This window comes from Globicephala melas, chromosome 2 (assembly GCF_963455315.2).
Source record: "Globicephala melas chromosome 2, mGloMel1.2, whole genome shotgun sequence".
In the NCBI taxonomy this organism is placed as follows: Eukaryota; Metazoa; Chordata; class Mammalia; order Artiodactyla; family Delphinidae; genus Globicephala; species Globicephala melas.
The window spans coordinates 151,993,943-152,012,180 of NC_083315.2; the positions used below are offsets into that span (position 1 = coordinate 151,993,943).

Sequence of the window (18,238 nt, forward strand, 5' to 3'; positions counted from 1 at the left end):
TCAGCCTCCCGGCTGCAGAGCCTTGGGTCTCTCTGTCTCCTCCAGCATGTGGCACCGTCCACCAGAGCCCATGTGGCAGCAGACACAGCTGGGGTAGGACAGCACCCAGTAGCATCCAGTCTATTTGCTTCTGCTGCAGGCGCCTTCATCCCAGCTCTAACTGGGGCTGACTCTGGGATGGACTGGGGCCTCTGCTGTGGCTGCATCTCCCCTGCCCTCCTCTCTCAGTCCACTCAGGACTCCTGCAGAGGAATCCATCAGGGAAGAGGCTGAAGAGAGAACAACACTGCTGGCATCTTAGGCTGGGGGATGGGGTCTTGCTGCAGACAAGCCTTTTGCCCAGTCTCCGCTAGCTGAAGGCTTAGTCTGGCCTTGTTACCACGGAGACGGGAATTACGGCAATAACTCAGGTTGAATGGAAGCCTGCAGCTTCACAAGGCTGTGGTGGGCATGTATTTTTTTCCACAACCCTCAGATATGAGATGACGTGTGACTTCTTTTCCCCTAAATCGACAGAAATGGATGCCTCAGTCCAAGATTTCACCATGCCCTCAATCCACTGAGTGAGCAGAACGCAGGGGGAGAGGGAGTTGGGCAGGAGACCTGTGAGACTGGAAGCCAGGGAAATGTTAGCCAGCAGCAACCTTCGCTCATCTGGGGAAGGAGGGGCTTAGGTTAGAGGATTTGTAAGAGCCTCTCCAGCCAAAACACTCTTGAGTTTGAGATCCTGGGGCCAAATGAGACCCGCCCTAGCCCCACTGCCAATCGTCCCTTTCTTCAACAAATATTTGTAAAGCACTGTGCTCTACCCAGCACAGCAGAGAAAATAATGAGCAAATCCAGCCCTGGGCTGTGTCGTCAAGGAGCTTTCCATCCACTGGGGGAGTCAGCCGTTTGCTGTGTCATCCCATAAATAAAATCAGAGGTACTAGGTACTCACAAGGAAATAACACTTCACTGTGTTGAGCCATGGCTATGTGCTAGGCACTGTTCTGAGTGTTTCACGTGAATTGGTTCATGTACTCCTCACATCCACCCAGTAAGGTAGGTGCTATTAACATTCTCATTTTACAAATAAGGAAACTGAGGCCAGGAGGTTAAGACACTCACCTAAAGACATGAAGCTAGTAAACAGCAGAGGCAGGATTTGGACCCAAGGAGTCTAGCTCTCCCTAGGGACCCACATCTAAATGCCCCCATGTCTGTCTCCCAGGATGGAATGTGTGGGCTTGACCTGGTCTGGAGGTCTTCCCTAAGGAAGCAGAAATTGAGCTGAGATCAACTAGTGGGAGAACGAGTTAACTCATGGGAAGGGGAACATTCCAGGTAGGAGGACAAGCATATGCAAAGGCCCTGTGGCAAGAGGGAAGGTGGCATGCTACAGGCATTGAGGGACAGACAGAGGGGCCAGGGGATGGAAATGAGGGGAGAGTTGGGTGAGACGAAGCTAGAGCCATAGGCAGACCTTGTTGGCCAAGTTAAGGAGAGCTACAGAGAGCCCTTCCAACAGAGTCCATCATGACCTGCAGGACAACTTAGGCTCCCCTGATCCTGGAAGGGTCCCTAGACACTCCAGATTGGGCTCAGCTCCCCTCACGGCGAGTCCTGCCCCTGTGGCAGCCCTTTTTACACACTATATATTATAATTGCCTCTTAGCCAAGCAAGGCCTTTGCCACGTCCCTTCTAGAATGAGGTTGGCGAAGCGAGAGACACATCTCATTCTCTTTAGCACCGACTACCCTTAGAGAACTCAAGAAAGGATAAGTGAGGGCTCTAAGAGTTGAGGGGAGGATGAAATTGCTGAGACCCAGGGTGCCTGGAGGAAGCGGAGCTGAGCTGGCTTGACAGTGGAGCGTCCTGTCGTGGGGAGGCTCACGAGGCCTTTCCACAAAGCGGAAGAATGGAGTGGGCAGAGAAAGCCAAGGCCTTTGAGGGACAGGGGTCTACCCATCTGCTGGAACTGAGGCTTCTTAGAGGGAGATGGGGGAGTTAAGACTGGAGGAGTCCCTGGGGCCAAGGGGTCCTCCCCCTGGAGCAGGCCAGGAGTCAAGAGCTCAGATGTCAGAAGGAGCAGTGAACTACGGAAAAGCGCAGGCGCTGGCTTCAGACCCCCACCTGCATCTGCTTTACCACTGCTGGCTGTGTGACCCTGGGCAGGCTCCTCACCCTCTCTGGGCCTCAGCATCCTCATTGGTAAGATGGGGACAGTCATCACTCCTGCCCCCACAGGGCTGTTGGGGGTCAGGTGGGATGACGGCTGTAAACACACTTCATAACCTGGAAGGGAGTGTGCACCAGAGCCTGTCGGGCACCTCAGAGACAGCCCAGAGGTCAGGCCCAGCCCAGGAGGCTCCTGTGTCTCTTTTGTTCCCTTCCCCACGGGAATCTAGGTTCAGACCATCCGCCAAGTGGTCCCCATCTTCCACTGATTGATTGGGGTGGGCTGGGGAAGAAGGGAGGGGCCGAGCAGGGGGCAGGGCAGGCTGGCCCCCGCCTGCCCAGGTGAGAACTGGGCTGGGGAGCCACGGAGCCCCCTCCCTGATCACTGCACCTGGGTCTTCACACTGCGGTCAGCACCGCAGCTGCCAGAGGAGCTACTGAGCTGCCTCGGCTTCCAGGCTGACCCCCAGGGGCCTGGCGGCTCCCTTGGCCCACGTGGTGCAAGGTCAAGCCTTGACCTTCCTGCACCTGGCCAAGCCAGGCCCTGCGGTTGGAGGGAGGAGAAGGCGGCCTCAGATTCAGGCCTTGAGTCTTCTCTCTGAGCAGGCAGCCTGCACAGGAACCCCTGGACCACTTATCACCCCGAGGGCCAGGCCCCTGCCCCCCGCACTACCCCCTTGACCCCCCTGACAAGCTTGAGTGGTAGCTGGTCAAAATGTGGGCACTTGAGGGGGGAAGAAGAAGGGTTTGATGCCGAAGGCTGAAGGGAAGCTGATTGTAGGTAGGCTTAGAAATATCAAGCCTGCCTTTTAAAATATGATTTTTTCTAATTATAAATAATAATTCATGTTCAATAGTTTTTCAAATTCAGAAAAATTGTTTAAAGACCGGTGAAAGAACATAGTCTCACCACCCAGGGATAACTGGTCTTTCTTTCTACAGGCATTATTTTGGTTTTTTATTCTCCCCCCATCCCCCGCCTTTCGTTTGGAATTGAAATCGTCTAGTTTAACGTCATTATATCCTGTTTTTACTTCCTACTTCGTCTTTTTGGCACAAGTAGGCAGTTGCCCCTCCATCTCCCAGTGTCCCCCTGTCACTGCCCAGCTCCCAGGGGCTGGTGTCGAACACATCCCCATCGCTGCCTCGCCCCTGCCCCCAGCCCCATTTGGACATGATCATGGCTGCTCACCGACTTGGGGGCCATAGGCAAAAAGGCATGAGCCCTGGGTTGGGGTGCAGGGTCTGGTGGGCAAGGGAAGGAACCTTCCCAGCAAGAAGAGGGCCTCCTATGGAGGTCCCAGAGGTAAGACGGGTGAGGGGGAAGCCGGCGCACTCAGCCTCCAGCCTGGGGCCAAATGGCTACCATCTCCCCTGGCTGTGCTGCAGCTCCCTCTGCCCACCGCAGCCTTTCCTCCCTGTTAGTGGAGAGTCCCTTGGATGTAGTACAGATGTGGGAGGGGGGGCCCTGTCTTCCTGTACCCCAGGAATACGGCCCTCCTGGAATGGGCAAAGCAGCTCTCTCCCCAGTTGTGCCTTCAGAGATCACATGATGTAGTAGAACCAGACCCTTACATTGCAATCCTGCCTCTGTCTCTCTCCAGCTGTGTAGCTTTAGGCCCATTACTTGAGCTCTCTGAGCCTCAGTTTCTCTACCTTTAAAATGGGGATACTGATGGTACCTACATTTTAGGCTGCTACCTCTTAGCTTGCTCGTGAGGTGTGAGTGATGGTCAGTGAGATAAACATACGAAGGCACCAGTGCCATGCCTGGCCCTTCACAAGCATCTGTGTCGTCTCCTTCCCCTTCTTCTTCTGAGGATTTGTCGTGAGCTGTGTCCACTCAGGCCTGGAGTTCGTTTCCAGAATTCTTTGTCATCTTTTTCTTTTCTCCATTTAGCTTCTGTATTTAGCCTGGGGGCTTTATTCCTGTTTGCTGGGATGTTTGCTGGTGTTCTCTGCCTTGGGGGTGGCGCACAGCAAAATGATTAGGAGGGGGCTGGGTAGGTGGATGTCCTGGGCTCAGGTCCCACTGCTCACTGGCTGCCTGAACTAGGCTGGTCACTTAACCTCTCTGTGCCTGAGATTCTCTGTGCCCAAGATGGGATAATAATAGTACCTACCTGTTGTTAGTACAGGAAGCAAAAACCACTTTAAGAACTTTAAGCAAATAGAATTTAAACCAGAGAATTACATGCTCATAAAATCACCAGAAGAGTTAGAACCTGAGTCTTTAAAACAGAACAGAACTGACCCACTAGCCAAACTGCTCCTCAGCCACAGCCAGGATGGGACTACTGGAGCCAGGAATTCACATCCTCTCACCTGCAAGCCAGGACCAGGGAGCCTCTGCAGCCTGCACCGCAGTTTCTTCTTGCCCTCCCTTCCCCGGGAGCCAAAGACTGGGCATTGATCTCCTGCAGACAGCTCCTTCCCCTCCTCAACATTGCTTGTCAGCTGAGCACAGCAAGAACAGCAAGAAGATGGCCTCCGCCCCACTTCTGCCTTATAAACCTAGCTCCAGTGCATCTCATCGACTGAACCTGATCTGTATTCAGAACCCCAGCTGCAAAGGGGTGTTGTAAATGTAGTTTTCGGCTTTCCAGCTTCTGCAGTAGAGGAAGGCGCACTAGAAAGAGGTGGGGATGGATGCCGAAGGCCATCGACCGTAGCCAACGGGCAATCTGATAGGTTTGTTAACCCAGATGATGCATCAGGAGACTTGGCACAGTGCCTGGCACGTAGAGCTCATTCAGTAGCTGTTACCTGGCCTTCTCGTTATTGGGCCAGGGGTATCAGCAAGCACTGCCCACAGAGCCCTGGCACAGAGAAGCAGCAGCGGAAATGAGTTGCTCTATGTGGCGCTGTCCGTGGTGCTGAGTGCCTTTCTGATTTTAGCTGGCGTGATCGCAAAATGGAACACCAACCCGCTCACCCCGTGCTGGGGCTGGCCACAAGGGTGATGGAGGGGATCATTTAGGGGCTATCCTCGATCCTAGGAAGAGGATAGCAGAGGCAGCCACCCATATTTGGGATACTTATAGTTTATAAAAATGTCTCCACTTATTATCTCCTTTAAGCAATCTTCATAGCACCCTGGTATAGGCAGGATGGACATAATTATGTCCATTTTATAAAAGAGAAAACTGAGCAGCAAGGTGTTAAGTAAGAGTTAGCAAATAACAGAGCCAGATCCACACCCCATCTCCTGACCCCAAATCATACGTTCCCTTTCCTCTATGCTGTGACATGAGGCGCAAGACTTGTTAACCAACTATGTGCTGTGGAGAGGTGAAAATGAATGACTCAGGTACTCTCTGCACACTATGCAAGCATATGCAAATCACCCACATTTTATTTCCTGCCCCAAATGTGGCCCTGGATAAAGACCCGTCTATTTCCTTGAGCCCTATAAATGTTGGTCATGGTGGGGGAACCGCAATGACATAGGCCCTGCCATCAAGAAGCCCACAGAGGGCTTCCCTGGTGGCGCAGTGGTTGGGAGTCCGCCTGCCGATGCAGGGGACACGGGTTCATGCCCCGGTCCGGGAAGATCCCACATGCCGCGGAGCGGCTGGGCCCGTGAGCCACGGCCGCTGAGCCTGTGCGTCCGGAGCCTGTGCTCCGCAACGGGAGGGGCCACAACAGTGAGAGGCCCGCGTACCGCAAAAAAAAAAGCCCACAGATTTGTCAGGGAACTGGCCACTCTTGTGCACGGAAAACCAGGAGAATTGTGCCAGGTGGTGGTAGCAAAGGCCGGCTGTGAAAAGAGGGTGGGGACAAGGTACAGACCGGGCTGCTCACTGGAGGAAGGCTTTGAGCTGGACCCAGGGGCTGTAAGGCTGCTGCGACCAAGACTCCAGCCAAGGCCAGGAAGAAGTGGCTCAAGCTCAGTCAGGGCAGGAAGAGCAGCCCTGATAGATATGGGGGCAGGACAGATGGCAGGCATGGTGCGCCGTGAAGAAGTGGCCAGGCCATCGATCTCTGACATAGGGAGAAATGCAAGAGTTTGGGGATTCAAGTGAAGAAGTGGTGTGGGCCTCTAGATTTCCAGCCAACTTTCCGCAGACTCAAAATGAAGGGGAGGGGAGCTCTCCGGAGAGAGGAATATAAGGACCGGTCTCATGAGCTGCCCCACGGTGGCACGATTTAAGGGGCCACTGAGCTTCCATCCTTTATTCCCAAATCTCCTCATCCTCCCTGCTTATTTAGGGGGTGTCAGAAAACCTTTGGGATCTTCAAGAACTCCTTATCTAGATGCAAATAACCCTAGAAATCTTAAGCTGGTGTTTCTCTTTCTTGGCTGTATATAAGAATTGACTGGAGATTCTCATTCCTAAAGTCTGGAGTGGGGCGTGAGTATCTGGATCTACTAAACACCTTCCAGGTAATTCCAGTGTCCCCAACCCCAGGCTGAGGATCACTGGTCCAAGCCCAAGAGTGCTGAATGGGGAACCAGAAAACCCAAGTTCTGATCCCAAATCTACCACTTTTCCCAGCCTTAGGTAGATGTCTTCACCTGCTGGTGACTCAGTCTCTTCATGTGTAAAGTTGGACAAACCATCCTGTGAAGATATGAGGAGACCCAAGAGCAGTTTAGAGCAAGGAAGGGCTTACTGACACTTGGGGAAGAGTCATGGCCAGCTTGCGTGGCAGGTGGGGAAAGACATTAACCAGAACCTCATGGCGGTTACACCCGCTTCCCCTCCTCCCTGTGCTCAAAGCCACTGCCCCCTAGTGGTGAGAGTGAACCTGAGCCCCTGAGCTTTTGTCCTGGAAAGCTTGGGGGTGGGAGCAGATCTGAGAGCAGAGGGCATGCAAAGGGGATTTAAGGAAAGACCCAGAGAGGAAAGGGAGATGGGAGGGGTGCCCATGGCCAGGAACGCTATTTTTTTAAGGTCCAGAACCATGGGGAATAATCTTTCTTGTTGTTAACAAGAGGTGATGAATTATTGAAGAGACTGAGAAGGCCAGATGGCAGGGGATGCAGGGCAGGTGCTATAGCTTTGTGTACTCTGTGGCGGGGGGAGACCTGGGGGGGGGATCGGGGTGACTTCCCCCCCACAGCTTCTTCTCCTAGGACGTGGCTTGTGACTACAGTGATTTGCTTCTCCAAATCAAAATGCGGGCCCTATGGACCAGTTCCTGAGAGCTCATGGGGATGGTGGAGCAGAGTCAGCTCTGGCCAGTGCCGGGAATGCAGGCCGTGTGGCTGTAGGCTGTGTCTCTGGGACACCCGGAATCCTGGCTCCAGCCTGGACCTTGGAAGCCTCCTACGAAAACCCCAGCCCAGAGGAGGGAAGGCAGCTGCCCAAGGTCACACAGGTGGCCTAGAGCCCAGCTCTCCTGGGATCCCTCAGGCCACAGTACCTTCCACTGCTCCACCCTGAGAGGCTGGGAAAGGTTCTATCCCTGGACTAGGGCTTGAGCGAGGTCATCCCCTCCCTCTGACTCCTGTCCAGCACTGCCAGCCCAGCAGAGGCCCAGAGGGTCTAGGAGGTGTCAGAGCAGAGAGTTATGAACTGCCCAGTTCAAGGCTCAGCTCTGCCACTTACCAGCACTGTGACTTTGGGCAAGTTATTTAACCTCCGTGAGTCTTAATTTTCTTTTTCATCTAGGGGAGATTCTAGTACCCTAGGGTACTTCTGAGGATTAAATGAGCTAGTACTTCAATAGGAAAGATTTTCCTATAATAAATGCTCAATAAAGCATTAGGGGTTAATAAGATTGGCCGCTTCTAGGGCTTACTGGACCACCTAAACTCTGGGATTTGGACTTGGCCTTGAGATGGCCAAGTGGGGAGGAGAAGTGGGGAGCAAAGTGCTGGCCTGTCTAGTTAGGACGGCAGTAGCTGAAACCAGGCCAGGTCTGGAAGCCTGGAAGTGAACGATGGACCAGAGGAGTAATAAGAGCAAAGCCAGTTCTTTCTGAAGCCTTTGCCCAGTTTCTGAGGAAGACTTTGGCCAGGCCTGGGACTGCTGAGCCTCCAGCTTGTGCTGCAGGAGACGGATGGGGCAGAAACGGGAGGGGAGGAAAGCCTCACACTTCCTTATCAGGTAAGATGTGCAACTGAAGGGACCTGAGAATCCTGACTCACCAATCACCCTTAACACCATCCCCCCTCCTTGGCCCAAAAAGCAAGGCTGACATTTGCTTTCCATGTACAGGAAGAGCAGAAGCAGCACCAGCCCCAGGCTGCAGTTTGAGGATATTGTAAGGTCCTTCCCATGCTTTTGCCTGTTCCAGAGCAGAGTAGGGGGAAGGATGCTAGGAATGGTCCCATCTGGGCCCCTTACTACCATCTCACGAAGAAGCTAATGACAAGGATGACCGTGCTGGCTAATTTTGAACACATGTATTTCCAAGCACCATGTAAAGGGCTTTATGTGAATTATCTTACTTCATCTTCACAATAACCCTGAGAGGCAGTACTGTTGTTATCCCCACTTTCCAGATTTGGAAACTGAGGCTCAGAGAGGTGAAGTCACTGTCCATGCTCACACAGCTAGCAAGGGTAGATCTGGGACTTAAGCTCAGACACTCTGGGTCCAGAGAGCCTACTTTTCCCTGATGCTCTGAACAGCCTCCCTGTGCTCTGCTGTGAAATTCATGCCCAAAGAGAGGAGTTCCTTTATGCCCCCTGCACCAGGCAGGTTGGTGTCCCTGCTCTGTGTTCCTTTAGTACCCTCCAAATTTCAAGTTTTATCATTTCCAGGGCCGATACTCTGGTCTCCAGAAAGCTTTCTGTCATCTTCTTCACACACAAGAGCTAGTTCCACCTCCAGAAAGCTCTCCTTCCGGAAAGAAGAGAGAAGGAAGGTCCAGGCATGGTTTAGGGGTGAGGAGAAAAGGCTGGGTGCTGCTCTGTGTTTCCATGGCAACGCAGCAGCCTTCCTCATTACTGCTTCGTTTGCTGCTGAGAAACCTGAGGAGGGTGGTGAGGTGGGGGTGAGGCTCTCTTCTCTCCTTTCCTTCCTCACCATCCCTTCAGGCTGGGCAGCCAGGTGAGCTGAAAGCCTGCACCTGACACAACCTTGCTGGCTGGATTCCACCCGACTCCAAGCTTAGAGGCTGGGACCTTGTAGCTGGAGTCCTCCTGGGCAGACTGGCAGCCTGGGCCAGGCCTCTCAACAGCATTCCCCTCCCCAGATCCCAAAGGCTGTGAACTCCCTAAAGAGGACGGCATGTTTGTACCTCCAGGGTCTCCACAGGGCCTGGCAAGAGTAGACACTCAATGGATTCTTATTGAATGAATGAATGAACAAATGAAAGAACAGACCAGCAATCCATCCTATACTAGAGCTACGAGTATTCATTTTCATGTTCCCAAACCTCCATGCTCTGTCTCCCTTCTGGGTCTTTGCCAATACGGTTCCCTCTGCCCATGCTTCCCCACTGCACTGTGCTGATTCTGACACCTCACGTCTCAGCTTGGAGGTCACATGCCCACAGAGGGTTTCTGTGACTGTTTGAGGGTGGGCCCTCCCCATGGCCCCTGGGCTATGGGCGTGTGCTGGAGTGCAGAGGCATGTGCCTTGTGTGCTTGTGTCTCTCCCCAGTGAGTCTGGGAGCCTCGTGCAGGTGGGAACCATGTATGCCAGGCCCCTAGATCCTGACATGAGGCCTGGCCCATAGTAAGTGTGCAGCTCTTCTTTGTGAAAGGTCAGGAAGGACGGGGTGGTTCTTTTGGAATAAGAGAGAATGAGGGAGTGGGAGTTGATGAGTGAAAAGAACAGCATACAGAACTCAAACCTCCTTAGAGTCGGATGGAAGCCAGAGCTCTTCACAGCCCAGGACCCCTCCCCTGCCCTCATCATGCATAGTGTTAACCAAATAATAGCAACAGTCCCAAGTCCTTGTGGCTGTGCAGCAGCTCACCAAAGCTCTTTCACATCCTTGGTTCCAGTCCCCAGACAGCCTTGAAGAGAGGGCCTTATGAATTGTTCCTCTCATTTTTTTTTTTTTTTTGCGGTACGCGGGTCTCTCACTGTTGTGGCCTCTCCTGTCGCGGAGCACAGTCTCCGGACGCGCAGGCTCAGCGGCCATGGCTCACGGGCCCAGCCGCTCCGCGGCATGTGGGATCTTCCCGGACCGGGGCATGAACCCGTATCCCCTGCATCGGCAGGCGGACTCCCAACCACTGCGCCACCAGGGAAGCCCCTGTTCCCCTCATTTTAAGGTGCTGGGCAACTGGATAGCCACATGCCCAAAGATGAACTTAGACCCTTACCTCACACCATATGCAAAAATTAACTCAAAATGGATCATCAACGTTACTGTAAGAGCTAAAACTATAAGGTTTTTAGAAACATTGAAGAAAATCTTTAAGACTTTGGGTTAGGCAGAGACTTCTTAGATACAATACCAAAAACATGGTCCATAAAAGAAAATTTGATAAATTGGACTTTGTCAAAATTTATAACTTCGGTTATAAGTTTGGCTTCAAAAGACACCACGAAGAAAATGAAAAGATAAGCAAAAGACTGCAAAAACCTATTGGCAAAACACACACATGATCAAGGAAGAGCATTCCAAGCTCAAAGATGACGAAAGGGGCCCTGAGGGATGATGCCTCCAGCAGAGACAGTCTGGGTTCCTAAGTCTCGTGGACTCTCCACTGCGTTTGCTCTTTTCCAGCAGCCCCGTAGCTGAGCCCCGTAGCTGAGTGGGGCCTCCAGGCCTGACTGGGACTCTCGCTGGAGAACTGACTCAGGTAGGAAAAGTCTCTCCCAAGGCCTGCAGACTTAACCAGATGCACCTCCCTCCTTTTTCCACCTGCTTCCTCAACAAGGGCTCCCCTGAGTGGCCACCGGCAGAACTGTAGCTTCCAGCCACAGCTGACCCAGAGCCTGGGATGGCTGAGATGCCTGTTCCGTCTGCCAAGAGACCCCAGGAATGCCATCGCTGCTACTCTGACTCTCTGGCAGATGGCTTACTGTTAAAATGTACTGTGTTCAACGTAAACTATTACACTTTTACATTTGGCTAAACATGTCAGTGTATATGCGTGGAAACCAGTGACCTGGGATAATTAAACTGTGGGCAACCTAGGCAGAAAGAGGGGAGCAGAAAGTAGGGAAACTTAAGGAGATAGGCCAGAGGCTCCCTGCTCCCGTCAGATGCTGATCCGGAGGCGGGTGTTGTCCTCCTTCCTTTTTCCAGGACTAATCTCATTACGCCCTTTTCCCCTATTTTTGTGAGTTAGCACAGGGAATCCAGACTCCCGGGCCACCTCTTGTCTCCTGTACTCCAGTCCTTTATTCCCTTTTCCATCCCCAGCACCCAACCATCCCTAGTACCTAGAACCATTCCAATGTGTCCCCTGGAACTCTGTGTCCACTTTTCATTTTACAGATATCTATGGGATACTTCCTGTGTTCCAGGCATTTTTCTCCATGACTGATAAACCTTAGTCCACATGTCCCTCTTAACAGCACTGTGAAGTGGGTACTAACTGATAGCACCATCCCCATTTTACAGATGAGTAAATGAGGCATGGATAAAGAGCTTGCTCCAGGTCGCTTGGCAAGTAGGAGTTGGAACTGGGATTCAGTGCCAGAGCCCGCGGTGCCCAGAAACACCCCCCAGATCCTCAGAGCATCACCTTTTCACTGGGAACTGAAACCCAAGACTCCCGAGGAGCCTTACCACCCTCTCCGCAAGTGGTTTCTGTTTCTCTCCCAATATCATGGACCTGGGGATGGGAGAGATGTCTTTCTTGCTCTTCTTTGTAACTTTCAGACTATTCTTCCCTCCTCCCTGCAAAAGCTCTCGTCTTGTACCCACGGGTGTCAGCCTAGACGTCCTGCTCCCCCTCTGTGTCATAGGCATCTACTCCCCCCAACCCGGGTCACACCCCTCCTTCCTGGAAGAGTTCAGTTCCTGCCTCAATGTCATGACACTACTGCTCCTGTCTTCATTCTTGCTGATTTCAGTATCCACATATCCACAGAGAAGATCTGTCTAACAGTCTAGCCCCATGGTTCTTTGACACTCAGCCTCTCACTCCATGGAAATGCCCTAGACCTTATCACTACCAATAACTGCAATCCCTTCTTAATCTCAACATCACCCAGATCATTTTCCAACAGCCAGTTTCTGTCTGTCAACTCACACCCTCTAGGACTCAAAAATTCTTCTACCCACTGGAGCTCCAACAGCTTTCACTGTTCCTCGCCCTTCCCACGTTTCATTTCTCTCCTTACGTGCCTTAAATTCCACGGCCAGTCATTAAAATTACTCCCTTTCACCTTCAATCCTCTTGTTTCATTCTCATACTTGCTTGGGAAAACCTCCACCCTGGTTAAAACTATCTGTGTGACTCTTTCACACCTGTAAGCACACAGATGGATACAGTTGAGGGAAATGCACAGTAAGTCTGGCTGCTCTTGTTGGAAATTCAAGACCGTGAACCTCAGTGGGCCCCTAGAGCTGCCCGTCAGTCCTGCTACATTCCCCTAACCCATTCACTCCTCTGGATTTCTGCTTCTACCTTTCTTCCTGTTCTCAAACAGCCCATGTCTGCCTACCACCAGCATCACACACTCACCTGAGACCTTGTTCCCTCTTTTACTGAGAAAATAGAAACTGTAAGGAAAGCACGTCCACAATCTCCACCAGTACTCCTGCTACCGCGGGTCAGCTATCCGCCCTCAGCTCTCAGCAGAGGCCAGCTTCTCTCCTTGGGCACTAGTTCCCAACCCCTCCTACATCCTCGCTTTGCTCTAGTGATTCTGCATCTCTTACATCACCAGATTTTTCTTTTCTATTGGATCGTTCCCATCAGCATACCATGCGCAGCTATTTCTCCCTTCTTAACCACTTCCACCTCTCCATGCTCTTCGAAAGAGTTGCTGACGCCCCTGGCTCCAAATCCTCTCCTATCATTCTCTCTTGCAGCTCTTCTAGTCTGGCCACCGATAACCTCCACCTTGCTTCAACTGTGGCTCCTCCTCAGTTCTACTCTTACTTGACCACATCAGCACAACTGGCCCCTCCCTTCTCCGGGAAGCATTTTCTTTACCTGGCTTCCAGGACAGCACCGTTTCCTGCTGTTCCTCCATCCTCACTGCCTGCTCGTCTCAGTCTCTTTTTCTGCTTCCTCCTCATTTGACCAACTTGCATATATTAGAGCAGCATTCCAAGGCTCAGAACTTGACCCTCACCCTCCACTCCAGTGATCCAGTCCTACGCCTCGAACCGTCATCTGTCTCCATGCTGGCGACTCCCATGTTGTGTGTCCAGTCTCTCCTCTGAACCGCAGACGCATATCCAGCCACCTGCCTGGCATGTCCACAACCCAGCTCCCGGTCCCCCCGCCGTCCTGCACTTCCCATCCAGCACTTCCTGTCTTTTTCATCCAATGGCAGCACCTCCAGTTGCTCAGTCCACAAGCCTTAGTCATCCTGGATTCCTCTCTTTCACGCTCCCCGTTCAATCTATCAGCAAGTCTGGTTGGCTCCACCTTCAAAATATTTCCAAAATCTGACCACCTCACGGCTCTCATCGCAGTCCAGGCTACCACTATCTCTCTCTTTTTTTTTTTTTTTTTTGCGGTACGCGGGCATCTCACTGCTGTGGTCTCTCCCGTTGCGGAGCACAGGCTCCGGACGCGCAGGCTCAGTTGCCATGGCTCACGGGCCCAGCCGCTCCGCGGCACGTGGGATCCTCCCGGACCAGAGCACGAACCCGTGTCCCCTGCATCGGCAGGCGGACTCTCAACCACTGCGCCACCAGGGAAGCCCGAGGCTACCGCTATCTCTTGCCTGGGTTGCCACAGAGTCCTCCCAAATGACCTCTCTGCTTGCCCTCACCCCCATTTATTCTCAGTGCCAGGGTCAAAGTGACCCCTTTAAAACATGAGTCACTTCATGTCACTCCTTTGCTCAGGTACCCCCCATGCCCTTCACTCTCCCCTGTCCAGCCACGCCGGCCCATTAGCTTTTCCTCTGCTCCAGGCAAGCTTGCACCACCACTACTACCGCCCCAGGCTTTTGCTCTGCCTGCAGTGTCTTTCCCCCACGGCTGCATGGTCTGCTCCCCTCTCTTCAAGTCTTCGCTCAGATGTCATCCTCTCAGCGAAGCCTTCCGCAATCACCCTCTTTACAATCCTAATCTCACCCTGACCCCTGCACTGCTTCTCCCCACTAGAATCCCACGAGGGAGGGATTTTTTTGTCTCGTTCACTGATATACCACCAGCATTAGTCTAGCACAAAGCAGTCGTTCACCAAATATTTGTCGAATGAACAAGCCTACTTTTCTTGAATGGGAGTGAAGAATTTCTAGAGTGTGATGCAGTCTGGAGCCCAAACAAATGATCTTTTAAAATCAGAGCAACCTTGCAGGTAAGTCCAAGCAGCTGCTGGTCACATCCAGCTTTTGCTCGTACTTTCTGCTCTTACCCAGGTCTGAAGAATACGGATGCCCGTGACCACGAGCTCAGCATCTGAGTCTCTGACTCACTGTATTGGCTCACGACCATGAACAGGTGTTGATCTCCCCGGTTCAAGTTCTAGGTGAAACAGGGAGTCATTGCTGTGTGTCAGGCACTCTGTATCCTTTCCTTACTTAGTCTTGGGAGCTATTGCCTTTCTTGGAAACTAGATGAGAGAATCGTAAGACGTTAAAGATGATCGTCAGTGGCCCTACCTGCGCGGCACCCCGTGATACAGTGGTTCCATCCTCTAAACTGAACCTTTCCTCTCTGAGACCTTTGTGAGGCTGGTTCATTTATGTACAAGAAAAGCTTCACAAAGGTAGAAGTAGGAAGGCCCATTGGAACGACTGCTTTGTGCATTTTACAACTCTTTTAGCAAAAGGAGCAAGTGGTACAAAATAAACACTCTCCCGGGGAATCTGGGCTATTCTGTCATCTTGGCCCTGGGTTTGAGGAAGTGGTGTCTTACAGCAGCAGTTCCCAGCCTATTTGTCACACGGGACCGGCTTCATGGAAGACAATTTTTTCATGGACTGGGGGCGGGGGTAGGGCATGGTTTGGGGATGATTCAAGCACATTACATTTATTGTGCACTTTATTTCTGTTATTATTACATTGTAATATATAATGAAATAATTATACAACTCGGCATAATGCAGAATCAGTGGGAGCCCTGAGCTTGTTTTCCTGCAACTAGCTGGTCCCATCTGGGGGCGATGGGAGACAGTGACACCCGAAGTGTGTTGCTTATGTCTAGTCTGCTCTGTAAGACGCAGCTTAATTGTCACTCTCCACTCACTGATAGGGTTTTGATATGAGTCTGCCAGCAACTGATTTATTATGGTCTCTGTGCAGTCAGACCTCTCTGCTAATGATAATTTGTGTTTGCAGCCGCCCCCCAGCGCTAGCATCACCGCCTCAGCTCCACCTCAGATCATCGGGCGTTAGATTCACATAAGGAACGCGCAACCTAGATCCCTCGCATGTGCAGTTCACAGTAGGGCTCCCGCTCCTGTGAGAATCTAATGCTGCCCCCGATCTGACAGGAGGCGGAGCTCAGGCGGTAATGCAAGCGAAGGGAGCGGCTGTAATCGCTGGCCCGCTGTTCACCTCCTGCTGTGTGATGTCCCACCAGGGGGTTGGGGACCCCTGTCTTAAAGGACAGGGCTGCATGCCATCTCAGGGCTGAGCCTCCTGCCTTGACCATTTATAAGCTCAGCGCATCCCTCCCAGCTCCCCGGCAGGCTTCTGCGTGTTGCATAATTGGGGGGGGAGGGGGGCCTCATGTTTGACCTGGAAACCCCTCTGTTCACCAGGGAGCCTCCCAGGATGACTGTCTCGCCGGGCAACCTGAATATGGTGGAAAAGTCCCGGAACTTCTCGGCTGATGACTGCTTCCACTCTCGGAGCACTGTCCTGCAGGGGCAGCCCTTTGGGGGTATCCCCACTGTGCTGTTCCTCAACGTTATCTTGTGGGTGGTGAGTTCTGGGCAGTGCAGTGGGCAGACAGAGAGGTCTCACCCAGGGTGGATGGTCCAGCTTTCACAAATGATACAAGGGACCCCAGCTGTCCGTGGATGCCAGCCACAGTGGTGGGAACTATCTGAATGTCAGTCCTGCCCAGGGAGGCCCAGGGTGGGTGGGCCTTGGAGAAGAGGAGACTGCAGGAGCAGTGGAATCCCTGATTCTCTTCCTTGCACCCTTGTCCAAAGGTCCCCCTGGCCAGTGCCCTTGAGCCTCCCATCTGTCCCCTGATTTATTCAACGAGTGCTCTGTCCACTGTTCTGAACATGCCACCAGCGCCTCTATTCAACCACTCTGAGCATCCACTCTGTGCTGGGATGCTGCCGGGCACTGGGAATCTAGAGTTGCAGAAGGCATGACCCCCACCCTGACAGAGCTGGCCACCTAGCGGGGAGCCCCTGGGGACCTCAGGGACAGTCTTCCCCATGGGAATTCAGGGGTCAGTCGAGGGGAAGGCATCCATGAGCTCTCTTGCGCCATGTTGCTTTTCCTGACCTATAGGTCATCGTCTTGGTTTACTCCTTCCTCCGGAAAGCCGCATGGGACTACGGACGCCTGGCTCTGCTGATACACAACGACAGGTGAGGAGAGGCTGGGCGTCAGGAGTGAGCTGCTAGCTTCATCGGGGGATGTGCTGCTGTGACCAGTGCCCATACTGCACAGGTGTCTCGTCAGCAGGTGGCATCTTATTACCACCCCTGCCCGTGTTCTAGCCCTCCCTGCATTAGGGTGACTTGGAGAGCAGCCACCTCTGGGCACGAGGCCACTTTTTTCTCCGATCTCAGCCTTTCTGGATCTCATGGTTCCCAAGATGCGTTGGCCACCTGTCTGTGCCCAGAGCTGTGTGCTCAGCAAACACGTTGAGGCGTGTCTGCTACTGGGCAGGAGGGGACCACAGCCCTCAGCCCAGGGAGCAAGGCTGGCACCTAAGAACTTTCTCCTTTTCCACCTCCCCACTACCCTTCCTGGCCGGCAGCCTGACCTCGCTGATCTATGGGGAGCAGAGCGAGAAGACGTCTCCCTCGGATATTTCCCTGGAGATGGAACACAGGGACAAGGTGGGTGCTGGGGTGGGCCTGGGCCTGGTGAGGGCGGGGGCAGGGGTCCGGGCATCTGCAGGAAGGAGCGGGTTCATCAGCTGGGGCTTTGCAATCAGCCACCCAACCACTCCTAGCAACGTGACCTTGGACAAATGCCTCCACCTTGCCAAGCCTGTCTCCCCATCGGAAATATGGAGACACTGACCGTACCTGCCTCCTAGGGTGCCGAGAAGGTGGTGGCAGTAAGTGCACGAAGGAGAAAGGGAGCAAGGAAGGCCCTCCAGAGCGATGGAGTGGAGCTAAAGGGCTGTAGATGGCGCTCGGGACTGGTCCGAGCTGAACTCCAGAAGAGAGGTCTGGCTTGCTGTCTCCACATTCTCACCTCCCTCTCACTCCTCAACCCCTCACACGTGGCTCCCACCCAGACAGCCCCAGGGCCACCAACGGTCCCATGCGATGAAATCCAATGGGCTCTCCTCAGTTCTCATCTCTCAGAAACACCTGAGTCTGCGGATCATCTTCCCTCCCTTTTTTTTTTTTTTTTTTTTTGCGGTACGCGGGCCTCTCACTGTTGTGGCCACTCCCGTTGCGGAGCACAGGCTCCGGACGCGCAGGCTTAGTGGCCATGGCTCACGGGCCCAGCCGCTGCGAGACATGTGGGATCTTCCCAGACCGGGGCACGAACCCGTGTCCCCTGCCTCGGCAGGCAGACTCTCAACCACTGCGCCACCAGGGAAGCCCTCTTTTTAAGTTTTTTAAATAACGTATATTTTATTTTTAAAAAATATTTATTTATTTATTGGCTGCGTCGGGTCTTAGTTGCGGCACGCAGGATCTTTCGTGGCAGCGAATGGGCTTCTCTCTAGTTGTGGCCTGCAGGCTTAGTTGCCCCGTGGCATGTAGGATCTTAGTTCCCCGACCAGGAATCAAACCGGCATCCCCTGCATTGCAAGACCGATTGTCAACCACTGGACCACCAGTGAAGTCCCTGCATTCCTTTTCTTCAGCAGTCTTAACCCAGTCTGTGATGACTCCTCATCTACACAGTTAATCTAGTGTGCCCACTTCCCCCACT

At 52.9% G+C, this 18,238-nt stretch overlaps 1 protein-coding gene across 7 annotated transcripts in view; it reads left to right on the forward strand.

The window, feature by feature from the left end:
- Positions 1-18,238, forward strand: part of TMEM63C (transmembrane protein 63C) — a 135,381-nt gene that overhangs the window by 84,413 nt on the left and 32,730 nt on the right. For 5 of the 7 annotated variants that reach the window (XR_009563174.1, XM_060295090.1, XM_060295091.1 and 2 more), the window contains exons 2-4: positions 15,916-16,078; positions 16,625-16,704; positions 17,100-17,181. Coding sequence is in view for 6 of the 7 variants with exons in the window: in XM_060295090.1 (XP_060151073.1) it covers positions 15,929-16,078; positions 16,625-16,704; positions 17,100-17,181 (312 nt within the window). In the remaining variant the exon portion in view is untranslated. Of the gene's footprint in view, positions 1-10,798; positions 10,875-15,915; positions 16,079-16,624; positions 16,705-17,099; positions 17,182-18,238 lie in introns of all 7 variants that reach the window. The other 2 variants (XM_060295093.1, XM_060295092.1) reach the window with 2 other exon arrangements.